Source organism: Hypanus sabinus, chromosome 9 (assembly GCF_030144855.1).
Source record: "Hypanus sabinus isolate sHypSab1 chromosome 9, sHypSab1.hap1, whole genome shotgun sequence".
Taxonomy (NCBI): Eukaryota; Metazoa; Chordata; class Chondrichthyes; order Myliobatiformes; family Dasyatidae; genus Hypanus; species Hypanus sabinus.
Genome location: NC_082714.1, coordinates 92,989,929 through 93,012,431, shown reverse-complemented (window position 1 = coordinate 93,012,431; position 22,503 = coordinate 92,989,929). Strand labels below are relative to the sequence as shown.

Here is a 22,503-nt window from a genome sequence, read left to right as displayed (position 1 = left end):
AACGTGTGGTCCATTAACTCCAACATGTGGTCCATCAATCCCTTGGAGTCGCCCAGGCTGGGCAGTAAGAGGAGCCAAAGTTCAAAAGTCTTTAGAAGGAGCTGCTTAGGAATCTCTTATCTGCTGACCTCCAGGGCAGGGAGTTGCTGTACAATGCTCTTTACCCAGGCCACCACAGAGCTGTCTAACGCTGCGACGACATAGTAATATTTTGTGGGGTCTTGTGAGACTCCCACACTGCAAATCGGGCCTCTGCCTGAGCAAACCAAACAGTGGCGTGTTCCTACCAAGATTCAGGGAGTTTGAGAACAACAGCGTTTGCAGTCAGGATTGTAAAGTGAGCAAAATCACTCTGGAATCATCTGGAGTAGTGTCGTGGTCACCAATGCTTGAGTGCCGACAACAATCAACGCAAGTGTAATTACTTCTAATGTATACATTATTCTACTCGCAAACAAATGGCAGTGTTGCATATACAAAAAAAACCCCGCCCCCCCCCAATAGCATACAATGCAACACGTAACATACACAGCAAACTTAACGCATCACAGTCTGGGTGAATTCTACCTAATGAAATTAAGGGGTCCCTACAGTCTGCACTAAATCCCATTTGCCCATTTCACCAGGTGGTCCAAATCAAATCTTCCTTGCACCACACCTCCAATCTTGGTGTCATCCACAGATCTGCTGAAGAAGATCACTGATATGGATGACGAACAACAACTGACCTAGTACTGAACCCTGAGGCACACCACTAGCCACAGGCCTCCAGTTACAGAGGCAGCCATCTATAACCTCTCTCTAGCTTCTTCCAAAAAAACCAATATCAAATCCAATTTACTAACTCATCTTGAATGCCGAGCAACTAAACCTTGGCCAACCTCCTATGCGGGATCTTGTCAAATGCCTTGCTGAAGTCCATATTTGCAATATTCACTGCCTTGCCTTCATCAACTTTCCTGGTAACTTCTTGAAAAAAACTCACAGACTGGTTTGACATGACGTACCATGCACAAAGCCACCTTGACTATCCCTACCTAATCAGCCCTTGTCTATATATCCGGTCCCTCACAATACCTTTCCCACTACTGATGTCGGGCTCACCAGCCTATAATTTTCTGGCATACTCTTAGAACCTTCCTTAAACAACAGAACATTAGCTATCCTCCAATCCTTTGACACCTCATCCGTGGCTAAGGACAATTTAAGTACTCTGCTAGGGCCCCTGCAATTTCTGCACTTGCCTTTCACAGGGTCCAAAGGAACAAACTGTCAAGCCCTAGGTATTTATCCACCTTAATTTGCCTCAAGACAGCAAAAACCTCCTCCTCTGTAATCTGTACAGGGTCCGTGGCCTCACTGCTGCATTAACTCACATTTATAGACTTTTTCCATCTTCTGAATAAATACAGGTACAGATCAATTCAATTTAAGATCTTGCCCATCTCTTTCGGCACCACGCAGAGGACCAATTTTGCCCCTTGCTATCCTTTCGTTCTGAATATATCCGTAAAAGCCCTCAGGATTCTCCTTCATATCGATAGCTCCATTGTTTTCTAATGCCTTCCTTTAGCCCTCCTGATATTAGAGGTTAGAAGCTCAGTAGAACATCACGGGCCACAGGGCCTGTAATGATCGATGCTTCCACATTTGCTGCCATCTTCTGCATGAAGATGAGCAACTAAACTGGCCGGCATACAATCCCTTCCATTCCGCTACCCATCTGTTAACAGGACTGGTGAACCCTACGCTTGTAAAATCCCTTGTCAACACGCATTAACCATACTAACACGCACTATGAAAACCTATATCAGCAGTACCAACCAAGGAGCTCACAGGATTGTATAACTGAATGGTAAAAGTGAGGATGCCTTTATATGGGATATGAGATCCAACAGGTGAACCGACAAGGTGCTGAAGGAACTCAGCAAGTTGCAGCATTCATGGAGGGGAATAAACAGTCAACTCTTCAGGCTGAGACCCTTCATAAACATCGACTGGCCATTTCCTTCCACGGACAGAGTTGGCCAGAAAGAACTGCAATCTACAAATCAGCAAACAGGAATGAGGCAAGGGTAGTTCAAACAAAGAAAGCTCTTTGTTCTGGCCAAGTGGTTACAGGAATGGAGGCGGTCATTTTGTCAGACTGTTCTTGCAGCTGCTATTTTGTGAACTGTTTGGTGAACTGGCTCTTGGTCAGGAATAGCTTAAGCAAAGCAAGTGATGTGAACACAACAATTTTTCTGCTCATGATCTGCTAAACCTGAGGACCAATTTGAGAAAAGAAGCTGTTTATTATGTAAAATCGCAGGCTTGTAATCGCAGCCTGCGATCTGGTCGTCTGGGCCCAGTGTTTGGCTAACCTGGCTGAACTGGTTTGAACCAGTCTGAGTTGGAAAAAACAAAAGAAATTACCTCAGAATCAGATTTAATATCGGCAGCATAAGGCATGAAATTTAACTTACTGCAGCAGTACAATAAAATACATCTTAAGTAAATAGAGGGGAAAAAATGGGTGACATTAAGTATATATACATCTATTTAATAGTTAAGTTAAATTAAGTAGTGCAAAATAACTGAAATTAAAAGTAGTGAGGTAGTGCTCATGGGTTCAATGTCCATTTAGAAACAGGATGGCAGCAGGGAAGAAGCTGTTCCTGAATCACTGAGTATGTGCCATCAGGCTTCTGTACCTCCTTCCCAACAGTAACAGGGTACGTATTGGGTGGTGGGGTCCTTAATGATGGACGCCGCCTTCCTAAGAAGCCACTCCTTAAAGATGTCTTGGATACTGCGAAGGCTGATACCCACGATACAGCTGACTAGTTTTACAAGTTTCTGTAACGTATTTTGATCTTGTGCAGTGCCCCCGCAACCCCCACCCCTGTACCAGACAGTGATACCTTGGGCAACACACACCAAATTCTTGAGGAAATCAGCAGGGCAAAGAGCATCTGCGGAAACGAATAAACACTCAATGTTTCAGGCCGAGACCCTTCGTCAGGACTGTTCATTCATTTCTATAGATGCTGCTTGATCTGCTGAGTTCCACCAGCATTTTGTGTGTTTCTCTGAATTTCCAGCATCTGCAGAATCTTGCATTTAGAAATTACATCGGGGACAAGACTGAGTGAAAGAGCCTTAAAGCAGTGGTGCTTGTAACCTTGGGCCAAATCCAGTGACGTGGGTCAGTTTGATGACCTTAAGCTTGAGTAAGAAACCTGAGTAGGGGAACATCGCACAGAGCCCACTTTCCACTAAGAAAAGAGTCGGGAGCCGAAACAGTAATTTCTGCACTTCATCTTGCTGTGACTTCCACACTCTACAATCCACAGAGATTCTAAGTATGGACCTAAAGCAGGCAAGAGAGTTAGTGTGGATGGGCTAAGAAAGGGCCAGCCTGGATGCGGTGGGCCAAAGGGCCTGCTCCTGTACGAACCTAGCACTTTGCTCTTTATACAAGCCACTCCAGAGGGCAAGGAGTTGTTCAGTTCCTGGAATGTCTGCCAGCAGTCAGCGAGTTCACAATAGACCAATGTCAGCCACGCTCTGCCGCAAACCTTCACCTTCTCCACAAGTAAAACACACACACACACCTCATTCTCTGACCCATCCACCCAGCCCTATATCAGCAGCGCGAGGGAGTTGGGGCGTGAGAGAAGGAGTGTGACAAGTGCTAATACAAGCCTCCTACGGGGCAGGTTACCTGCACATTGCTGGAGAGTGATCCGGGATCATCCGGAGAGAATTCCGTCAGGATGGTGACCATTCCTGCCACCTCTTCCTCACCACTGCCCTGAGACACCGTCAACTGTTTGCAGCTGTCCAGGATTTTATACAGGTGCCTGCAAAAGAAGATGCTTTACTGGACAAGCTCACCGACTTCGTGCAAGGCCATTCAGCGGCAGTGATTGGGGTTCATTCCCGTCGAGTTTCCTCCGGGTGCTCCCGATTCCCCTCACTTTACAAAGATCTACAAATTGCTCGTGGGCATACTATATTGCCACCAGAAGCATGGCGACACTTGTGAACGCATCCTCAGACAGGTTGGTCATTGATGTAAACAACACACCACCATGTTTTGATATACCTCTGACAAATAAAGCATACAAAGCTTAACTTTTCCTCAAAAAAAAAGGAATTTGTAGAATTTGCAGCGGGTTGATAAGAACATGGGGAGTATTTGAAAATGGCATTAATGTGGAGTTAGTTATACATGGGTGGCTGAGGGTTGGGTAATCGTGGACCACATTCAGGTATGTATGACTCCGCACTGGGCTGGGAGACAGTGAACGTCCCAGCTGGGATTCTGAGTCAGGTGATGTACATGGCTCGCTGGACGGCCCTAACTTCAGCAGTCTCTGGGACTGAATCTGCAGTGACTCTAACAGACATCAGAGAGGGTCGGAGCCCCGTGGCAAGCCCCGTGAACACACTCTATCCCATTCCTTGCCCAACCACATTCCGCTGCAGCTTCGCTCATATAGCTGGCACTGATGGGTTAGAACATAGAACATAGAATAGTACAGCACATTACAGGCCCTTCGGCCCACAATGTTGTGCCAACCCTCAAGCCCTGCCTCCCATATAACCCCTGTTATAAGGGTTCAGAGGAGTTTCACAACAATGATCCCAAGGATGAAAATGTTAACACGTGAGCAACATTGGATGGCTGTGGGTGTGTAGTTATTGGAGATTTGAAGAAATCTGAGGGGAACTCATTGAAATCTATTCAATATTAAAAGCCCTGGATAGAGTGGACATTGGGAAGATGTTTCTTATAGTGTTTGAGTCTATGACCAGAGGATACAGCCACAGAATAGAAAGATTATCAATTTCTTTAGCCTGAGGGTGGTGGATCTGTGAAATTTATTGCCATAGAAGGCTGAAGTCAAAATTATTGGGTTTATTTAACGCAGAGGTTGATGGGTTCAGTAAGGGCATCAAAGGCTATGAGGTGAAGGCAGGAGACAGGATTGAGAGGGATAATAAATCAGCCCTCCACATTCCAAAGATGTACGGGTTAGGGTTAGTGAGCTGTTGGTGCCGGAAACATGGTGACACTTGCAGGCTGCCGCCAGCACATCCTTGCATCGCGATGGTCCAACTCTCGGACTCCATTGGCACAACCAGGCTGGTCTAACAGGGCAGGGAGCCAGCTTTGTGTGGAAACTGGTCCCTTGCCAACTGCGGCGCAGGAGGTGGGAGTAGTGAACTGCTGCCCTTGTTTGGCAGGGCCTTACCAGGCATCCAGATCCTGCCTCTTCAGCTTGTGCCTGTCCACGGTCTTGCCACTCTCCCGTTGGCAACGGATGTAACTGTGACAGAAATCCAGACAAAGGTGTCAATGGTTCACGTGTTCAAAAATAATCGACACCACCTTAATTCTGCCCACAGAAGACAATCATTTATCCCATTCTACCTTACTCCACCAAATATTACAATGGGAAAATAGACACAGAAAGCTCTGACTTGACCACAGAAATGGACATGGTAAGGTCTTGACTACAGTCCTGCCACTCTCCCACTGGCAGCTTACATAACTACAACAGACACCCAGACAAAGGTGTCAACATGCATTCAAAAATTATCTTCTAACAAAACCTTTCTTTTGCCCACAGAAGACAATTCTGACTCCCACGTCTATAATGGGAAATGGCAGCAAGGTCTCACTAAAGCTACAAGTGCTGCTTTAGCGCTATGGTTAGCTTTCCAGTCACTGCACCGCTCCAAAACTGTCAAATCATTTGCAGGGAGAAGTACCTAAAAATGAATTACTTCAAATAATAAATCACAGCTTTAAACCCTGACTTGATTACTGCTTCTCTCAAGAAGTAACTGGGGTGTGACTTTGAGCTGAGGGGTGCAAATCACAACACACAAAATGCTGGATGAACTCAGCAGGTCAGGCAACATCTATGGAGAGGAATAAACAGTCAACGTTTCAGGCTGAGACCCTTCATAAGGGCTGGAAAGGAAGAAGGTGGGAGGGGAGGGTATGGAAGTACAAGCTGGCAGGTGATAGGTGAGACCAGGTGAGGGGGTGGGAGGAGATGAAGTGAGAAGCTGGATCCTGCTCAGCAGAATTTCTGTGTCGAGGGAGAAGGGTAGGGGGACCCCTGACTAATACTGCACACCCCACCCCAGCTCCAATCCACCCATGAAACAGCTCCATACCGGTTTCCCTTCTTGAACTCAGATTCCAGGAATCGGATGGCATCGCGCGCTCCTGAATTTTCTTTCTTCAGGAAATCCAATCCATCGATCACTGTAGAAAGGAGAAGAGGACAACAGTGAAGGTCACCCGTTCTCTGAACTCAATGGATCCACCATGTCAATAACACTCCAGTACATGGAATACACAGACTGAAGCTCCTTTCATACCGTCCCATCCCACATTCCCAGGGTCAGGCACAGAATGAAGCTCTCTCTACACTGTCCCATCACACACTCCCGGAGTCAGACACAGAGTGAAGCTCCCTCTACACTGTCCCATCACACACTCCCGGAGTCAGACACAGAGTGAAGCTCCCTCTACACTGTCCCATCACACACTCCCGGGGTCAGACACAGAGTGAAGCTCCCTCTACACTGTCCCATCACACACTCCCGGGGTCAGTCACAGAGTGAAGCTCCCTCTGCATCATCCCTTTACACACCCCTGGGGTCAGACACAGAATGAAGGACCCTTTACAAAACATCCAATTACACATTCTTGGGACCAGATGTAGAGTGAAGTTCCCTCTGCACTGTCCTGTCACACACTCCCTGGATCAGGCACAAGATGAAGCTCTCTCTATATCATCCCATCAGACACATCCGAGGTCAGACGCAAACCCACCTGTGCGGGGAATGATGATGATGAACCGGCTGCTGTTTGCCAGCTGCCTGATGTTGGTCAGCTGTTGGCAGATGGCCTGTGTGTTGGGGATCAGGTATGGAGACATCGTGGACTGGCCCTTCGGTTGCTGCAGGCTTCCCTCCAACTGAGACACCTCCAGCTGAGGGGGGGAGTGGAAAACGAACACAGGGAAAGGGGCGAGGGCAAGGTTAGGGGGGAAATACAGGACACGGAGAGGGAAGAGCAGCAAGGAGAAAAAGAAGTTAACAAGTTATTAAGGTGTTGTCCACTTTTGCCATCCAAGAGAGTTCAGCACTAAAACACAAACTCAGCCTGTCTTTCCACTGATGCTGCTCGACCTGTTGAACGTCTCCAGCATTTGTTGAGTTCCACCTAGGCTTCTGTACTTGTGCAATCTTGCTGTGCACAAACCAGCTCACAGATAACCTACTGTAAACCAAGGACGTGTCCACAGAGACCCAAATGTCATGAAGCATCCTCTAGGCAGGGACAATCCACTCCCATCTTGGTGTAATAAAGAGTGTTTGATGGCTCTGGGACTGCATCCGGAGTTCACAAGAATGAGGGGGATCTCACTGAAACCTATCGAATATTGAAAGGCCTAGATAGAGTTGAACATGGAGAGGATGTTTCCTACAGTGTGTGGGTCAAAGACCAGAGGGCATAGCCTCAGAATAGGACATGCTGTTAGATCAGAGATGAAGAGGAAGTTCTTTAGCCAGAAGCTGCTGTAAATCTGTGGAATTCATTGCCAGAGATGTTCTATTCTGAGGCTGTGCCTTCTGATCTTAAGACTCTCACTCTCACTATTGTATACATCCTCTCCACATTCACTCTATCCAGGCCTTTCAATATTCAATAGGTTTGAATGAGATCTTCCCTTATTCTTCTAAACTCCAGCAACCACTGGCCCAGAGCCAGCAAACGCAGCTCATACATTAACACTTTCATTGCCAGGATCGTTCTCATAAGCCTCTTCTACACACTCTCCAACGCCAGTACATCCTTTCTTATACGCATATGGAGGCCAAAACTGCTCACAACACCCTTTGCTGTCACACCAATGCCTTATAAAGCCTCAGCATTACATCCTTGCTCTTCTATTCTAGCCCTCCCAAAATGAATGCTAACATTGTATTTGCCTTCCTTACACTGACTCAACCTTTCGAAAATCCTCCACAAGGACTCCCAAGTTCTCGAAGTGCCAGCACAAGCTGCAGGAGAAACTCAGTAAGTCAGACAGCTGCCAGAGGGCAATAAAAAGTGAATATTTTGGGTGGACAGTGAATATTTTCCCACTGTCCACTCCTCCCTCCTCACCCCCTACAACCTGCTGAGCTATCCAGCAGCCAGTGCACTGCTCCAGGAGCAACACTCAGTGACTCAGAGCTGAAGGGTGACTGACGGGCTTGGGTGCGAGATACATGGTTCTTGACTGCTCTCTGCTGGCCGACACACAGAACTGCAATCGGCGGTACTAGCACTGGAGTGGGTCCAGAGGAGATTTATGGGAATGATCCCTGATTAACATGAGGCCCAGTACTCAATGGAGTTTAGAACAATGAGGGGAGATCTCAGTGAAATGTATCAAATATTAAAAAGACCTATACAGAATGGCTGTGCAGAGGATGTTTCCAATAGTGGGAAAGTCTAGGACCAGAGGACATCCCTTTAGAACAGAGATGAGGGGGAATTTCTTTAACCAGAGAGTTGCAAATCTGTGCAATTCACTGTCAGACAGCTGTGGAGGGCAAATCACTGGGCATATTTAAAGCGGAGATTAGTAGGTTCTTGATTAGTAAGAGCTTCAAAGGTTACAGGGAGAAGGCAGGAGAGGAATAATAAATCAGCCATGATGGAATGGTATAGCACAGTTGATGGGCCAAGTGGCCAAATTCTGTTCCTATACCTTAAAGGCCTTGTGATTTATCCGCTTTACACCATCACCATGGGCAGCAAAACCCTCACTTACCTGGAGACGGAGTTGAGCCATGTCCCTCATCAGACGATTCCTACGAGCCTCTTCCTCGGCCTAGGGTTCAATGCACACAAAGGCAAATCACTCTGCCTGTCAGTGCAGCATTGGGTAGTTTGCAGCGGGGAGCACGGCGCTACGTATAACGGAACGGGGGTGGGAGGAAACGGTGTTCAGGGCAGCGGCTATGATTACAGCCACAGGTTGTAGATTACCATTCGGAGCTGGACTTGCAGTGGAAAGCACAGTGCTGCGTACAACAGGAAGCTTACAGTGGAAAGCACAGTGCTGCGTACAACAGGAAGCTTGCAGCAGGGAGTGCGGCACTGTGTACAACAAGGCAGGTTTGGCATACGAGACATATTCTGTTATTACAGCATCAGGCAGCATCTCATCATTCAGAAAAAGTATTCTAAAAGGCAAGATGACACAACTGTCAAAGCCAACATAAAAGCTAATGAGAGAATATAATAGAGCAAAAATTAGTGGGAAGTTAGTGGAATGGGAAGCTTTTAGAAACCAACAGAAGAAATCTGAAAAAAGTTATAAGGAAAAGATGGGATACAGAAGTAAGCTAGCCAGTAATATTAAAGAGGATACCAAAAGTTTCTTCAGATACATGAAGCGCAAAAGAGAGGCAAGAGTGGACATCAGACTGCTAGAAAACGATGCTGGAAATGTAGTAAAATTACATACAAGAGGAAATCTGCAGATGCTGGAAATCCAATGCAAGGTGCTGGAGGAACTCCGCAGACCAGGCAGGATCTAATGAAAGGAATAAGCAGTCGATGTTTTGGGCCAAGACCCTTCATTAAGACTGGAAAAAAAAGATAAGTCAGAGTAAGAAGGTGGAGGGAGGGAAGGAAGAAATTCAAGGTAGTAGCTGAAACCAGGAGAGGGGGAGGTGGGTGAGGTAAAGAACCAGCAAGTTGATTGATAAAAGAAATATAGGGCTGGAGGAGTGGGAATCTGACAGAAGAGGGTAGAAGACCATGGAAGAAAAGGAAGGAGGAGAAGCACAAGAGGAGGTGTGATGTGTGAGGAAGGAGGAGTAGAGTCCGGTGTGGAACTCAATCTGCTTGCAAGGATGCTACCCCCCTTCCCAACATTTCCATTTTACACAAGTCTGCCCTCACCCCATCTTGCCACAATACCAGGGATAGGGTTCCTCTTGTCCTCACCTACCATCCATTAGCCTCCATGTCCAACACAATTCTCTGTGACTTCTGCCATCTCCAACATGAGCCACCATCAAGCACATCTTCCCCTCACACCCCCCCCAACTTTCTGCAGTTTGCCCCCTATGCGACTCCCTTGTCGGTTCATCCCTCCTCACTGATCCCCCTCCTGGTATTTAGCCTTGTAAGCGGAACCAAGCGTCACATCTGCCCCTACACCTTCTTCACAACCACTCAGGGCCCTAAACAGTCCTTCCATGTGAGTCTATTGGGGTCATATACTGTATCTGGTGCTGCCGGTGTGGCCTCTTGTACATCGGTGAGACCCGACATAGATTGGGAGACCACTTCACTGTCCACCAGAGGAAGTGGGATCTCCTGCTAGCCACCCATTACAATTCTTCTGCTCATTTCCATTTCGACATGTCATGACATGACCTCCTCTACTGCCGCGATGAAGCCACACTCAGCTTGGAGGAGTAACACCTGAGTAGCCTCCAACCTGCTGGCATAAACATAGAATTCTCGAACTTCCCGTAATTGCCCCCACCCCCACATTCCCCATTCCTGTTTTTCTCTCTCACCTTTTCTCTTACCTGCTGATCAACCACTCTGGTGCTGCTCCTCCTCCCCTTTCTTCCATAATCTTCTACCCTCTCCTATCCAATTCCCCCTCCTCCAGCCAGCCCAATCAACTTCCCAGCACCCCCTCACCTCAGTTTCACCTATCACCTACCACTTCTTCCTCTCCTCCCCTCCCTATCTTTTTTTTCCAGTCCTGATGAAGGGTCTTGGCCCAAAACATTGACTGTTTATTCCTTTCTGTAGATGCTGCCTGGCCAAGGAGGACAAGGAAATGGTGGAAGAACTGAATAAGTATTTACCATCAGTCTGCACTGTGAGACACCAGCAGCAGGCCGGAAGTTCGAGAGAGTCCAGAGTCAGAAGTGTATGATGTTGCTATTACTATAGAGAAGATTTCTGGGAAACAGAGGTCTGAAACTCAATAGTCACATGGGCCACAACATTCACCAATGTGTACACCCCAGAGTTCTGAATGGAGTGGCTGAAGAGATTGTGGACATAATAGAAATGATCTTTCAAAAATCAAAAGATCCTGGAATGGTTCTGGAACATGAGAAAATTGCAATGTCACTCCACTAGGCAAGAAGGGAGAGAAGCAGAAGAAAGGAAATTATCGGGCAGTTACTCTCTGACATCAGTGGTTCAGAAGATCTTGGAGTTGATTGTGAAGGATGTGGTTTCCAGGTACTTGGAGGCACATGATAAAATAGGCTGTAGTCAGCAAGGTTTCCTCAAGGGAAAAACTTGCCTGACAAATCTGTTGGAATTATTTGATGAATTAACAAGCAGGATAGACAAAGGAGAATTGGTAGACGATTTTCAAAAGGCCTCTGACAAAGTGCCACACACGAGGCTGCTTAACAAGAGCCCATGGTATTACAGGAAAGATGCTAGCATGGATAAAGCAGTGGCTGATTGGCAAAAGACAAAGAGTGGGAATAAAAGGAGCTTTTTTTGGTCGGCTGCCGGTGACTAGTGTGTTCCACAAGGTCCGTGTTCGGACTGCTTCTTTTTACATTATATGTCAATGACTTGGATGATGGATTTGATGGCTTTGTTGCAAAGTTTGCGGACGATACGAAAATAGGTGGAGGGGCAGGTAGATATGAGGAAGCAGAGAGGCTATAGAAAGACTTGGATAGATTAGGAGAATGGGCAAAGAAATGGCAGGTAGTGTCAGGGAGTATATGATCGTGCACTTTGGTAGAAGAAATAAAAGGGTAATGGGGAGCATAGGAGAACAAAGAAGTCTTTCCAACAGGCAGCTTGCAGAGGGGTGTGTGGACCGGTGTACAACAGGCAACCTGCATGGTGTTGCTTGCAAGGGCGGCCTGCAGTGGGGAGCACAATGTTTGCATCGGAGTGCATGGCGCTTCCAGCAGAGAGCACGGCATGTGTACATCAGGACAACTGCAGTGTACACCACACCAGCTGATAGTACAGTCTAGGCAGCGGCTCATTATTCAGAACTGCGCTTGCAGCAAGGAGCATGGCATTGCATTAAACAGGCAGCTTGCAGGAGAGTGCACGGAGCTATGTACGCTGGGCAGCTTGCAGCTAGGACCATGGCACTGCGCACAGCGGAACGGGGAAGTGTACAGGATACTGGCTGTGATTACAGCCTCAGGCGAAGGCTCACCATTCGAAACTGGGCTTGCGTCTGCTCCAGCAGCGTCTCCTCCTCACACTGACTGATGCTGATGAAGATCCCCAGTTCCCGGTTATACTGCAGAACGTTCTTCTGGAGGCGTGTGAGGAAGTGGCCAAAGCTTCGGATGCAGCAGACACGGACCACAGACTGTAATGGATGGAGAGAAATGAGGGAGAAAGTGGGAAGTGGAAGGGAGACAACCGCACCCACCCAGCCCAACACAGTGTGACAACGGTTCCACTTCAGCTCAAAGGCTAACTCACTGGTTTTGGGGGTGCTGTCCAGCCGACATGGCACAGACTGACTGCCACTGGGAACGGTAACACCCACATTGCAACCGAGAAAACACAGCATCCTGGAGTTCAGATCCCAACAATAAACCAGGTCTGTGTACATCCCCTGCTCTTCAATATCAAAATATATTCAGCATTATATTCACTAACTATACTACATTATCCTAAGTATATTCTATAATATATTCACCTAAATATAAAACTACATTATGAATTAGTGAATATTTTGTAGGATGTTTAGTATAAATTTATTTGGCGATATATTTGTTCAACATTACACTATATTCCACAGTATCTTTGCTAAATATTATACTACATTAATATATATTTCAGCAAATATATTATGTAATATATTTAGTATAAATATATTTTCCCAATATAGTCACTAAATATTACACTACACTATACTAGACTAAATATCGGGTGCCACAGTAGCGTAGATGTTTACGTGACACTATCCAGCTCACGGCATCAGAGTTCTGTCCTGACCTCATCTGTAAAGAGTCTGTACATCCTCCCTGTGGAATGTGTAGGTTTTCTCCACGTGCTGTTTTCCTCCCATAGTACAAAGACGTACCAGTTAGTAGATTAATTGGTCATTGTAAATTGTCCCACAATTAAGCCAGGATTAAATCTGGGGTTTTTGGGCAGCGCAGCTCATTGGGCCTAATCCACAGTGTATCTCAGTCAATAAATTCCATGGTACATTTGCTAATTACACTATATTTTTCTGTAATACATAACAAATAGTATGGATTACAGTTAAAGTATATTTGGCAAAATAGTCACTAAAATTATACTGTACCGAACTATGCTAAAAGTATTTGGCAAATGCCCATCCCCCAGATTCCATGAGTTCTGCCCTGCTCTCAGCCCTCAGATGTTGCCTCACACACAGAGTTCCACCAGCACTTCAATGACTGATCTAGACATTACCATCCCGCCATTTGTAGGAGTTTCAGTTTTCAACATAGGAGACTACAACTCAGCCCACTGGACCACAGCGGAGTAATGTCTCCAGTCCTGGTCCCACAATCATCCTCTCCAATTCATTCTCTACTTTATCTTTGGCATATAATCCCTCTGTACCTCAGTGATATAAAGGAGTCTGCCATTAACTGTAGTATACTTTCTCCTTCCATTTGATCTCCCACAGTGCAATACCTCACAACACCTGGATTATTTTATATAAAGATACAACATGGAACGGGCCCCTCCAGCCCAACAAGCCTTGCCACTCAGCAACTCCCGATTTACCCCAGCCTAATCACAGGAAAATTTTAAATGACCAATTAACCTACTAACTGGTACACCTTTGGACTGTGGGAGGAAACCACAGCACCTGAAGGAAACCCACACACTCACAGGAACAACATACAAAACTCCATTACAGATGGTGCTGGAATTGAACTCCAAACTCTGGGATGTCCCAAGCTGTAATAGCATTGTGCTAACCACTACACTACATCTGCCTCTTTTCTGCCCATATCTGAAACTAATCTACATACCACTGTATTCTTTGATAGTCCTTTACACTGTCCACAATTCCAACCTTATACTCAACGTAAGACCAAAGAATTGATCATCAGTGGAAAGAGTGAGCAAATTCATGTTCCTGGGTGTCAATACCTCCGAGGATCTATCCTGGGCCCAACAAAAAGGGGCAGCTACAAAGGTATGACAGCGGCCATATTTCATTCGGAGTTTGAGAAAATTTGGTACATCACCAAAGACGCTTGCAAATTTCTACAGATGTACCATGGAGAGCATTCCAACTAGCTGCATCACTATCTGTTATGTTGGGGGTGGGGGGGAGTGGAGGAGAGGGGGGCACTTGCTCAACTCCATCATGGATACTAGCCTCCCCAGCATCCAGGACATTTCCAAGGAGCAATGCCTCAGAAAGGCAGCATCCATCACCAAGGACATGCCCTCTTCTCATTACAATCATCAGGGAGGTGGTACAGGACTGTCTGTGTAAATATACATGTTGCTGGTTGACCGTCGTTTCCAATGATGAAGTAACCTGTGTGGAAGAGTTCTATAGTGAAAAGGCCATTATTATAGGCATCCGTTAGTTTCAAGAGATCATGGATTTGCACCTTGGAAAGTTTCTAGGGCACAGGCCTGGGCAGGGTTGTGTGGGAGACCGGCAGTTGCCCATGCTGCGTCTCCCCTCTCCATGCCACCGATGTTGTCCAAGGGAAGGACAAGGGCCGATACAGCTTGGCACCAGTGCCGTCGTAAAGCAATGTGTTGTTAAGTGCCTTGCTCAAGGATACAACATGCTGCCTTAGCCGAGGCTCGAACTAGCAACCTTCAGATCACTAGACCAACATCTGAACCACTTGGCCACACGCCAGAAGGCCATTACACACACATATACATGCTTCTTATGGTAATTTACAGTTTTTATTATATATTGCAATGTACTGCTACCGCACAACAAATTTCACTAAGTATGCCAGTGATAATAAACCTGATGCTGATTCTCAACCTTGGTGTCATCCAGAAACATGCCAATCCTCCCATCTACATTTTCATCCAAATCACTGATATTTCAGCAAAGTAAAGGTTAAACTGTGTGATAACCAAACAGAGCCAGGGCATTTTGTATAGCATTTCTCCGTGATAAGCTGACAGAGACAGTGTGCAGACATAGTGCAGTCATCCAGGTTGAACACAGGCCTTGAAAAATCAAACTCTGGTACACCTTTCTGTTCAAGCCTGGAAAATGAGCCTCCTGAGACAAGGTAAAGAAGCAAACCAAGGATTCTAGGGCAACACTTACTATTGGACAGTTTATTTTACTAATTCTCAAGCATTATTTGCCTTTAACACAGACTTAATTGGTTATTAATGCCTGAATTATGATTGGTACTTAAATATGCAAATGACAGGATTCAGAAGTACACAAACTTTATCAATACAGTACATTTGGTTAATCAGGGAAGCTGCTGATATGGGACAACCCTTGAAGAACAAAAGCTAATTGAGAAAATAGCCAGGATTTATTTTATTTGGGACACTATGTCACTTAATTAGGACAGGAGACTGGTGCCAAACAGTTTCTAACTAGCATCAATTGTTGTGGTCATCAGACACTACACCATACTTAGAGCAGTTTTTAAATCGCGTCAGTTGCGTGTGCTTGTGTTGCTACCCACTTGGGCCAACAGACACCGTTTCAAAAAGCAGTGATTTTTGATCATTTTGGGTTTTTTTTAAGAAAATGGAGGAAAGTGATGAAGGTGAAACATCTGAACTTGAGCTAGTGACTACACAGGATGCCAGGAAACGTATTGATCAATTACAACACTATTTCATGCAGGAGGGCAACAGAGGCAGTCCATTATTTGCACTAGGTGTCCGCACTGATTTTCCTCATTTACAGTCATGCCAGCATACAGTGGACAAATTCCCCCACTGATAACTATTAGGAACTAATACGCAGTTTGATGGTACTATAGCAGAACTGATAGTGTTGCAATTCGTTCTGCTTTTCATTTAAATACATAATTTGTTACTCAGTTAAATGTAAGTTTGTCATTTAAAGACCTTTTTAATTATGTCCATCAAAGGTTTGCTATTCAGGATAGCCACTTAATTGGGCCAAAATGTACTGGTCCCAAAGCATCCCAACTAATTGGAGTCCACTGTATTTGTATACAACTGATCAAGTTCTGTATAAAAATGACATTTCTTTGATCAATCTGCAGAGCAGTGTGGTGATAGGGTTAATGCTGTTCACTTTGTGAATTAAGTGTGATTGAGGAATGAATGCAAGTTGTCAGAGTCCAGTTAATCAATGACAACAATATACCATAACAACAGAGCCCGGCACTGATTCCCAGAGAACACCACTGGTCAGGGTAACCCTTCAACCCCTTCCCTGTCACCTATGGGGAAAGCCAGTTCAGAATCCAAACTTGCAATTCACACTGGATCCCATGCATCTTCACCCCCTGAATCAAACTAGCACAAGGAACCTTATCAAATGCTTTACTAAAGTCCACATAGATAATGCTCACTGTCTTACCCTCATCAAGCTCCTTTGTCACCTCTTCAAACACATCGATCAAGTTTATAAGGCCCTGCACAAAGTCCTGCCAACTGTCCCCAAGCAGGTCGTGCCTTTGCAAATATGCATGGATTGTACCTCTCAGTATTCTCTCCAACAGCTTCCCTACTACTGACCTATAATTACCTACATCAGCCTTACTTCCCTTCTTAAGACATAGAACTGCACAGCACAAGAACCGACCTTTTGGCCCATAATGTTGTGCTAACCCAATTAAATTAGTAATCAAATGGCCAATTAAACTAGTCCCTTATGCCTCCACAATGTCCATATCCTTCCACGTTTCTGTCATTCATGTACCTATCTAAATGCCTCTACCACAACAGGCACCCCATACCATGTGTAAAAAACTTGCCCCTCACATCTCCTTTGAACTTACCTCCTCTCACCTTAAATGTGTGCCCTCTGGTAATCCTAGGAAATAAATATTATCTGCCTGCTCTATGCCTCAACCTTATGAACCTCCATCAGATCTCCCCTTGGCCTCCACGTTTGTCTAACCTCTCATTATAGCAAATGCCTTCTAATCCAAGCAGCATCCTGGTAAACCTCTTTAGCACCTTCTCCAAAGCGTCCACATCCTTCTTACAACAAAACTGTATTCAGTACTCCGGATGGAGTACTGGTCCAACTGGAGTTTTACAAAGCTGCAACATAACTTCCTTGAATGAAGAACAACATTTGTTACTCTCTGGTCCTCTAGGACATCACCTACTGCTGCTATTACAGATGCCCCCTAACCCATTTAGCATTGTCAGAGTTCAGTGTACATCAACAGAAGTATCTGCTGTGCCCACTTTCTCCACTCCCTCACCTCTTCCAGTGTGCCTGTGGCCAGGCTTATTTGCTCTGGCCCGAGCTTCCGATGCACAGTCCGGAGAACGGGAAGGTAGCGGAGTGCCATGTCTTCGGGAAGCAGCACAACCTGGGCCAGATCTGGCTCCTCGCAGTGGCTCAGCAGCTGGGCAACCTCATCACTGACGCATACACCTGGAGATCAGTATGGGTGAGGAAAAGCAGGAAGAGGACAGGGAGACCAGAAAAAGCAAGGAGAAGTTCGCTGAATATATTTGGGTAAATTGCGGTACAGTTAACGCAGCAGCTGGCACAACTCTTTACAACGCCAGCAGCCAGGATTCAATTCCTGCCTCTGTCTGGAAGAAGCTTTTATGTTCTCCCCCTGACTGCGCGGGCTTCCTCTGACTTCTTCCAATATTCCTAAGACATATGGGTAGGGCTTAGTAAGTCGTGAGCAAGTTCTTTTTCCAATCTTTTTATTAAATTTCAAATAATAAACATAACAATATTGATAATGGTACATAGAGATCAGGATTACATTAATGACAATTAACATATAAAAACATATTTCAGTAACAAATGGGAGTTGAACCGCCCAATCTCTTAGTAATTAACCATGAAAAAGATATTTATAAGAGAAAAAAAAACCCTAAGCTAAGAAAAACTAAACTAAAAAAAACAAAGATTGGGCTGCCAGTTGTGAGCATGTTATGCTGGTGCCGGAAGTGGGGCTGCTCTTGCGGGCTGCCCTAGCACATATTGGGACTGTATTAGCCATTCATGCAAACAATGAATTTCACTGTATGTTTCGATATACCTGTGACAAATAAAGCTAATCTTAAAAAAAAATTTAAATCAGAGAGGGGGGTAACCAGTGTCTGCAGCACCAGTGAATTCCACCTCAGTGTTTCTGAGTGCCCCCCACTTTCAGTAATGCCATTGTGCTCCAGCCTGGTTATTGATCCTGTTTGTGGTCAACAGTCAGGTAACTGATCATGAGTTTAGTTTGGCTTAAACTTGTTAACTGATCCCATGCTCAGTTCAGTCCTCCACCTGGTAATTACCCCCACCTTCAGCCTGTGCGCTGATAGCCGTTCCCTGTTCATTGCTGCCCCCTTCACCCCACCTTAGTGTGAACTGATCCTGCGTGCAGTCCCACCTCCAGATTGACACTCAGTCTGGTACAGTTAATAACAAGTGGATAATCACCGCAAGTGCTCATTCTGAGAGAATGAGACATCTCCCACAGCAGCCCTGTCACAGACCCCTGTGTGCAGACCCCCTTCTTAGCCTCCATTGGGTGATCATGGATGTTGCAACCTAGCTGTCAATACGTGAGCCAGCACACAAGCCAGCGCAGTAGACACGGAGAATAAGCTGTTACCCATGCAGCAGACTCCCCCTCTCTACACAGCTGATTAACCGCAGAGACCGATACAGTTTGGCACCAGCATCATTACAAGAGTTGCTGGTCAGCAATGACAACCTTAGAGACTCCAGCTCCAGATTTTTCCCCTCTGGGTTTACTCCGGAAGATTTCCCCATGAGTGTGTGTAGCCACAAGGCAGCAGAGGTTTAAAAGCAGTTTTCCTTCCCCTAGATGAGCTACCATCCTTGGTTGATGAGCCCCATCTGCCTGAAGCGACTGGTTTTAAGGCACCAATAACCCACTTTTGCCCCTTCTCCTGTCAGAAGAAATGGTCCTGCAGTTCAATGCTGATTGGCAACTCTTGCTAAGCCACACATGAATGTTAGGGGCTGCACTTGGCTGTCAGAGGCTATTTGGAATGCATGCCATTGAGAGCATTTAATAGGTAGTGGAACCTATTATCACCACTATGCCCTCTCAGCTATGATAATCCCACAATGTGTATTAAGACTGTTTTCATGTGCAGTTCCATTCCCTACAGTGCACAAGAATCTTGCCTTAATGTGCTTTTCTATAGATGTTCATTGCTTTTCTAGAACAAGACCTTAATAAATTAAAGGTCTTAGTTTTAAAAGAAAAAGAGCCACCCTTCTCTTATGGAAGGGTGGAACACAGGCAGAGACTTTTGGCTCTCGACATCCGTGCTTAACATGATGCCAAATTAAACTAAACCTGCCTGCACAAGATCCGTATCCCTCATATTCATATTTCAATCTAGAAGCCACAAACTTCACTATCTTATCTGCTTCTACCACTGCCCTGACAAGCATTTCCACGCACCCACAAAGAGCAGAAGATCAAGAGATGCTGGAAATCCTGAACAACATAAGATGCTGGAGGAATTCAGCAGGTCAGACAGCATTTATGGAGAGGGAAAAAAAGGCTTAGGTTTCAGGTCGAGACTTTTCACCAGCCATGATGGTTCCACCTACCTGTCTTTTCTACTTAACCCTCAATTCTCCTGCTATGCAAAAATCTATCTAACTGTGTTGTAAATATATTTAATGAGGTGGCCTCTGCTGCTTCCTAGGCAGAAAATGCCACAGATACACCGGTCTCTGGGAAAAGTTTCTCCATCCTAAATCTATTCCCCTGAATCTTGATGCTACGTCCCCGGTTGTAGTCCCACTTGCCAGTGGAAACAACTTTCCTGCCTCTATTTCTATAAGATCCCCATCTATAAGCTCTCCTTTCAGCTTCCCCCCTCACCTTAAATGCTCTGTTATTTGACATTTCTACCCTGGGAGAAAGATCCCAAGCATCTATCACATTATGCCTCCCTGAAGTTTATAAACATCTGGTTTAAGTTCATTTGTCATTCAACCACACATGAAAACCCATCAATAAAACCAAACAAAACAGTTACTCCAAGATGTAAACCATAGTACCAACAATCACACACAACACTAGGCACATATAAGCACATACAAGATATCAGTAAAATACAACCACACAACAAAAATATAGTCTATGAATGGTGTTGGGGTCTGCAATCGAACACAATACAGCTCATCTTCTGCCAAGCCAACACTGGGAGGCAGCACCAACTCCAGCTATCAAGTCTCCCTATCAGTCTTTGCCACTCCGTGGTAAATACCCCAAGTTTGTCCAACCTGTCTTTGTAATCCAGGCAGCAAACTGGTAAACCTCCTCTGCATCCTCCCCCAAAGCTTTGACAACCAGAACTACACAAATCCATGACTTTAAAATCCCTGCTCAGGAAATCTGTAGAGGTTGAACCCTCATGTGCGTTCAAAGCTCAGAGAAACGACTGATTAGTCATGGAACTAAGGGTTATGAAGCATATGGAACCATGGATAAGGGGAAGTTGAAATAGACATGAATAGCAGAGCGAGTTAAGCGAGCTGAAGGATACACACCTGGCTCTCTCATCTTCCTTCCTTCAGGCAACATGTTCAACAGTACGGACAAGCGATTCCACAGACTCTGAGAGCTCTGCAAAAGACGGAGTCAGATCACACACACGGAACTAAAGTAACTCTAGTCTGGTGTCACAATTGGGAGACTGGGCAAAACGACTTACAGGAAAAATACAAGGTTAAATGCAGGATTCTTAACAGTGTGGAGGAAACAAAGGATCTTGAGGTTCACAGCTATAGATCCAAGTTGCTGGGCAAGTAATAGGGTAGTTAAGGAAGTGTATGGTGTGTTGGCCATCATTACTCAGGGACTGAGTTCAAGAGATGGAAGATAATGTTGTGGCTTTATAAAATTTTATTTAGCCCACACTTAGACCATAGGACAACGGAGCAGTTAGAACATTTGGCCATCGGAACTTTAAGTACTGTGTTCAGTTCAGGTTGCCACAGTAAAGGAAGGAAGTGGAAGTTTAAGAAAAGGTGCAGAGCAGATGTACCAGGATGATGTATGGATTACAGAGCATGTCTTGAGGATAGGATAAATGAGCTAGGGCTTTTCTCTTTGGAGCAAAGAAAGTGAGAGGTGACTTAATAGAAGAGTACAAGATAATAAATGGCTTCGAAGAGCCGGAGACCTTTTCCCAGGGTGGAAATAAGAGGGGACAGAACTTTGGGCTTGGAGGAGATGTCAAGAAGCGATGTCAGAGGTAGAAAGCTGTGAATGTGTGGAACATCCTGCCAGGAGTCACAGTGGATATATTAGGGACATTTAAGACCCTCTTTAATAGGCTCAATAACAAAAGAAAAATAGAGGGCTGTGTGGGAGGGAAGAGTTAGATTGATAGTACAGTAGATTAAAGGGTTGGCACATTATCATGGGCCGAAAGGCCTGTAATGTCATGTACTGCTCTATGTAGAGCGAGCAAGTGACTGCACATTTTATTAACCCCGCCGGAGACTTCTATTGCTCACTTCATCAGAGGGATGGTGCAGGAGACAAGACACGGGGTCAAGCAGGAAGGTGTCCTGCAAAGCCGGGGGTCTGGAGTATGGAGGGATTCCAGAGCTCAGGACCCAAGTGGCTGGAAGAAGGGAAAAGCATGGGAAGGATACCGGGGGAAGGAAACTGCAGAAATTGACAGCCAGGCGGAAGAAAGGAGAATGAGCTGATCTCCACTGGTAGTGATAGGGGGTGGACATCTCCATAAGGAGAGATTTCCACTAGAGGAAAGAGGAGGGAATTCTAAAGAACGTAACAAAAGGAGGTCACATTGAAAGCCTGTTCACAAGTGGTGGTTCTACCGACCATCAAGCCCTCAGCACTAAGCGGGGGTTGGGTGGAGGGGAGCCGAAGAGGGAGAGTGGGGCAGAATTAGGAAGCGGGAGGATGGAGGTAGGGTAGGTTGGGGATGTCACACTGGCCTGGAGGTCCCACACCTGTGCACACATGAGGATGATGTCGGTGTTGTTGCGCAGCCAATCCAACAGGATCTTGACAGTGGTCAGCAGGCCCTCGTGGGATAGGATCTCCAACTTCTCCAGGGGCGTCTTCTCCCTCCGAAGTGACTTGTTGCTGGCATCACTGGCCTCCGAGTCCGAGCCTGTGTCTGCAGGGGGAACAAAACATTAGCCAAGGCAAACAGGCACAGTCCTGGAATCCAGTTTCCCGCTGCCAAGTCAGCAAGAACCACTCTCTCTACCAAGCAGGGGAACACGGTAACGCAGAGAGAGAAAGAGTATCCACATCAAGACCATAAGACATCGGAGCAGA

At 45.7% G+C, this 22,503-nt stretch overlaps 1 protein-coding gene across 1 annotated transcript in view; it reads right to left on the bottom strand.

The window, feature by feature from the left end:
* Window positions 1–22,503, bottom strand: part of smg5 (SMG5 nonsense mediated mRNA decay factor) — a 76,818-nt gene that overhangs the window by 10,313 nt on the left and 44,002 nt on the right. The window contains exons 13-21 of the mRNA XM_059980231.1: window positions 22,170–22,339; window positions 20,733–20,808; window positions 17,440–17,615; window positions 12,240–12,398; window positions 8,835–8,894; window positions 6,842–7,001; window positions 6,178–6,268; window positions 5,244–5,318; window positions 3,707–3,845 (exon numbers count right to left, since the gene is read on the bottom strand). Coding sequence (XP_059836214.1) covers window positions 3,707–3,845; window positions 5,244–5,318; window positions 6,178–6,268; window positions 6,842–7,001; window positions 8,835–8,894; window positions 12,240–12,398; window positions 17,440–17,615; window positions 20,733–20,808; window positions 22,170–22,339 — 1,106 coding nt within the window. The remainder of the gene's footprint in view (window positions 1–3,706; window positions 3,846–5,243; window positions 5,319–6,177; window positions 6,269–6,841; window positions 7,002–8,834; window positions 8,895–12,239; window positions 12,399–17,439; window positions 17,616–20,732; window positions 20,809–22,169; window positions 22,340–22,503) is intronic.